Source organism: Gekko japonicus, unplaced genomic scaffold (genome assembly GCF_001447785.1).
Source record: "Gekko japonicus isolate JY-2015 unplaced genomic scaffold, Gekko_japonicus_V1.1 scaffold699, whole genome shotgun sequence".
NCBI lineage: Eukaryota > Metazoa > Chordata > Lepidosauria > Squamata > Gekkonidae > Gekko > Gekko japonicus.
In genome coordinates this window covers 681,473-685,027 of record NW_015165848.1, presented here as the reverse complement: position 1 = coordinate 685,027, position 3,555 = coordinate 681,473, and the positions used below count along the sequence as shown (strand labels likewise).

General features: G+C 45.9%; 1 protein-coding gene across 1 annotated transcript in view; it reads left to right on the top strand.

The window, feature by feature from the left end:
- The window catches only part of LOC107110312 (zinc-binding protein A33-like), a 22,315-nt gene extending 20,988 nt beyond the window's left edge, over positions 1 to 1,327 (top strand). The window contains exons 6-7 of the mRNA XM_015411079.1: positions 292 to 407; positions 520 to 1,327. Coding sequence (XP_015266565.1) covers positions 292 to 407; positions 520 to 1,064 — 661 coding nt within the window. The 3' untranslated portion in view covers positions 1,065 to 1,327. The remainder of the gene's footprint in view (positions 1 to 291; positions 408 to 519) is intronic.
- The last annotated feature ends 2,228 nt before the right edge of the window (positions 1,328 to 3,555 follow it).

Here is a 3,555-nt window from a genome sequence, read left to right as displayed (position 1 = left end):
CCCCCCCGGAAAATGCCGCTCCTTGGGGACAGGGGACCCTCAGGGACAGCATGAGAAACAAATTAAGGGTCTGCAGCAGGAAGAGGGAATTGGTAGGAATTACCCTACCCCCTTCCATTAGCAGACAATTGAGCCTGGATCCAGCCCTCGGTAATCTTCTGCAACGGGCTGTCAAGCACTTTGGTTACTTGTGCTGAAAAGCTTGATGATTTGTTGTGCTTTGTTTTGTGATTTGGGAATGTTAATCTGATTCTTGTTTTGCCTACTGAACTTTTCTTCTGTCTGCTCCAGGCCAGCCATGGAGGCTGAAGCACTGCCTGCCTTTAGCCTTGAGCAGCACATGGACAAGTACGATGGACCCTTGCAGTACATACTTTGGAGGAGAATGCTGAAATCAGTTGATCCAGGTGAATTTCCTTGCTTGCAACAGGCATAGGAACGGGGGCAGAATCAGAAGCCCCTTAACTTACTTAGACACAGGTGGCAGCATACTAATTCCAATGCACTCTCTTCCCAAAGCTCCTGCACCTCTGACCTTCGATCCGGAATCAGCCCATCCTAACCTGATCCTCTCCAAAGATCTGACTTCGGTGACAGAGAGAGAGAAGCCTTACTGTGTGTCCAGCAGCTCCAGCCGTTTCCTCAAGTGTGTGAATGTGCTGGCCAGACAGTCCTTTGAGAGCGGGAGGCATTACTGGGAGGTCTGGGTGGGCAACAAGGCCAAGTGGGACCTAGGAGTGGCAGCCGGTTCCATAGATCGGCGAGCGAAAGTCAGGCTGTGTCCTGAGAATGGCTACTGGGCTCTGAGATTGCGGGACAACTCTGAATACTGGGCTGCAGCTACCCCCCAGGTGCGCCTTAAGCCCCAGCGTGTGGTGAAAAGGGTGGGTGTCCTTTTGGACTGCAGGGAGAGCAAGGTGGCCTTCTACGATGCCGAGGACATGTCCCATCTCTTCACTTTCCGTCAGGCTGCGGCCTGCAAGTTCTACCCTTTCTTCAGCACTTGCTTTAGTGATGGCAATAAAAATGCAGAGCCCATGAGAATCTGCCATCTGAGCCTCTAAGGTTGCCTGGTAGCCTTTCTGCCCGCAGACCACATCCGATTCTATTCACCAGGACCTTGGCGTCTGCGATGGGAATCCTTTTTTTTGTCTTGTATCTTTGTCTAGAATAAGAAATGCTTGCTGGGGAAACACCATTATTTACTTTCTTGCTCTTCTGCTGGTGGTGTTTTGCACCCATAATGTAGAATCCATCCTCTGAATCTGAGTTGTGATTAACCAGTTCTGAGATCCTTCTGGTTTAAAAAAAAAAAAAATTCATTTTATCAACCAAACACTTTCTCGAATAAGCCTTAACAACAGCAGAGACAACCGATGGTAACATGATGGACTATACTGGAATAGAATAGGGAAAAAATGGTTTCAGAAAATTTAAATAAATTAGATGTAATTTAAATGAAGGCAATTTAAATCAGTTATCCAGATCTGCTGTACTTTCCTCTGATAATGTTCTGTTCTTTTAATGTACGAAAAAGACTTAATATCTATTGGGTTTGCTGCTGGTCATTCTTCCCCCTTCCCTCTGCTTAGGAAAGGGGGAACTAAACCTGAAGTCAGCATTCAATCACTGCACCATGTTGACCTGATTTTGTATTTCTGTGGGGAAATGGGGGTGGGGTAGAGAAGTATGTTGGGAGGGGGGGGAGAAGTCGTGGGAGAAGAGAAATGTCTTCTTAGAGTACTCAAAGGCCCTGGAACGGATACCGTAGAAGGGCACACAATTGGCTGTTTTGCATGACCTAACTCTTTGCACTTGGAGCTTATGAAACAAAATCCAGAAGTGCAGGATACATGGTGCAAAATGAACTGCTCAAGCAAATTGTGGCAGCAGCTCAGGTCAATTGCATGGAATAGCAAACACAGTCCTTCATGCAGATAGATATAGATGGGGCTGGAAGCAGGGAGGGAAGGAGGGAGACAGTATTCTGTATTCCATGCAGCCTTTCACATGGGGAAGCCTATCCCCTTCTGGATGAGAAGCAAGGCCCTGCATCTTGGGGGCATACTTGCAAGTTCTTACAGAATGAAATCCAGTGACTGCTGTTCAAGCTGCCTGCACTGACAAGCTCCTGGAGAATGCAGCTCTACCCCATACTGGTATAGGGATGTAAAAGGCCTTTCCCATGTCAGCATGCACAAGGCTGTTGAAGCAGTAGTTAGTTGTCCTTCTTAACATACATAATCTTCGCCACATCAAATTTTAAAAAATTACCTCTACCCATTCTCCAGGAGTTTTTAGTTTCACAAGCTTTCCTTTGGTTTCCACAGTTTTACGGAGGTGTGTATAACACTCAATAAATCAGTATTTCATCTAGTGTTGACATGAAATAATTTCTTCATGTGAGAAGAGCAATTTCCTTCTGTTAAAATGTTTTTCTCAGCAGGTATATGAGCTGCTGTTCCCAGTGTAGGGTACCAGTTGTCCAGCAGAGGGCTCCGCCTGTCAACAGAATGTGTGAATTGTTCGCATCAATGCTGTAACAACTGATAACATGCCTACCATATTCTTAGCTGTCTGGAATATTATGTCATTAAACAGCCTTTCTTTATCAGGTTTCAAGCAGCTGGAAAGACTAATCAAGTGGATGAGGTGGTTTGCTAAGCTGTATAACATTGAGCTTTGCTTTCTTGTTTGTTGTTTCCTTCCATACTAGTATAAACAAAGTAATGATGAGGATGAGCTGTGAACAAACATTTTCCCTGGTTCAGTCAGTGCCACAAATTCACTGGGATGCCTTTCGCAAGGCATACCTTCTCAGGCCTAGGTCCAGCAGGCAATGGATGAAGTAGTCTGGACAGTACCACTTTGATGTAGCAAGTAGGGGCCCATATGATATAGCATTCGTGCTTCTGAAACATCTGCACCTTGAAACCTAGCATGTCAGGGGAAAGGCTAGTGTTCTGTGTGCAAGGGTGGCAGGGAGAAGACATTCATTCAAGTGAAGCCCATCCAATCACTGGCCCAATCTTCAGGTCGCATGTACAACATAGGAATAGTAAAACTAGCTTAATTACAGTCATGTTGTATGTGAAACCCTTTGGATCCTTTAGAGTACACAGTGATACTTGGCCTTTATATATTTATACCCACTTAGCTGCCTTAGACTTTGAGATCTAGGAATGCAACAGCTCTTGAAATGCCATTTTTACAGTCTTATTCCTAACACCCTCTATAGATTCCCATATTAGACAAGGAGCTAAGGAGAGTGATATGTGAAGCTCAGATCTTCTTCGTGGTCTCTGTGCATCACACCTCTGGGATATAGTGCGCCTGCGCTGACCCCGATCAGTATAATGGAAAGCAAAAGGGGTTTTCGCGCCCGCTCCCCGGTCATGTGCCGGGCTCCACTGTGCATGACCAAGGGAGGGGCACGACGATCCCGCCAGTTCTCTTCTGACCGCCCCGCTGGTAGGACTCTCTCCACTTTGGTCGATAAAACTATTTCTTTTTGGCCTTTAGGCCTCGTTTTATTCTAGTTTAGTTAGGAAAGTA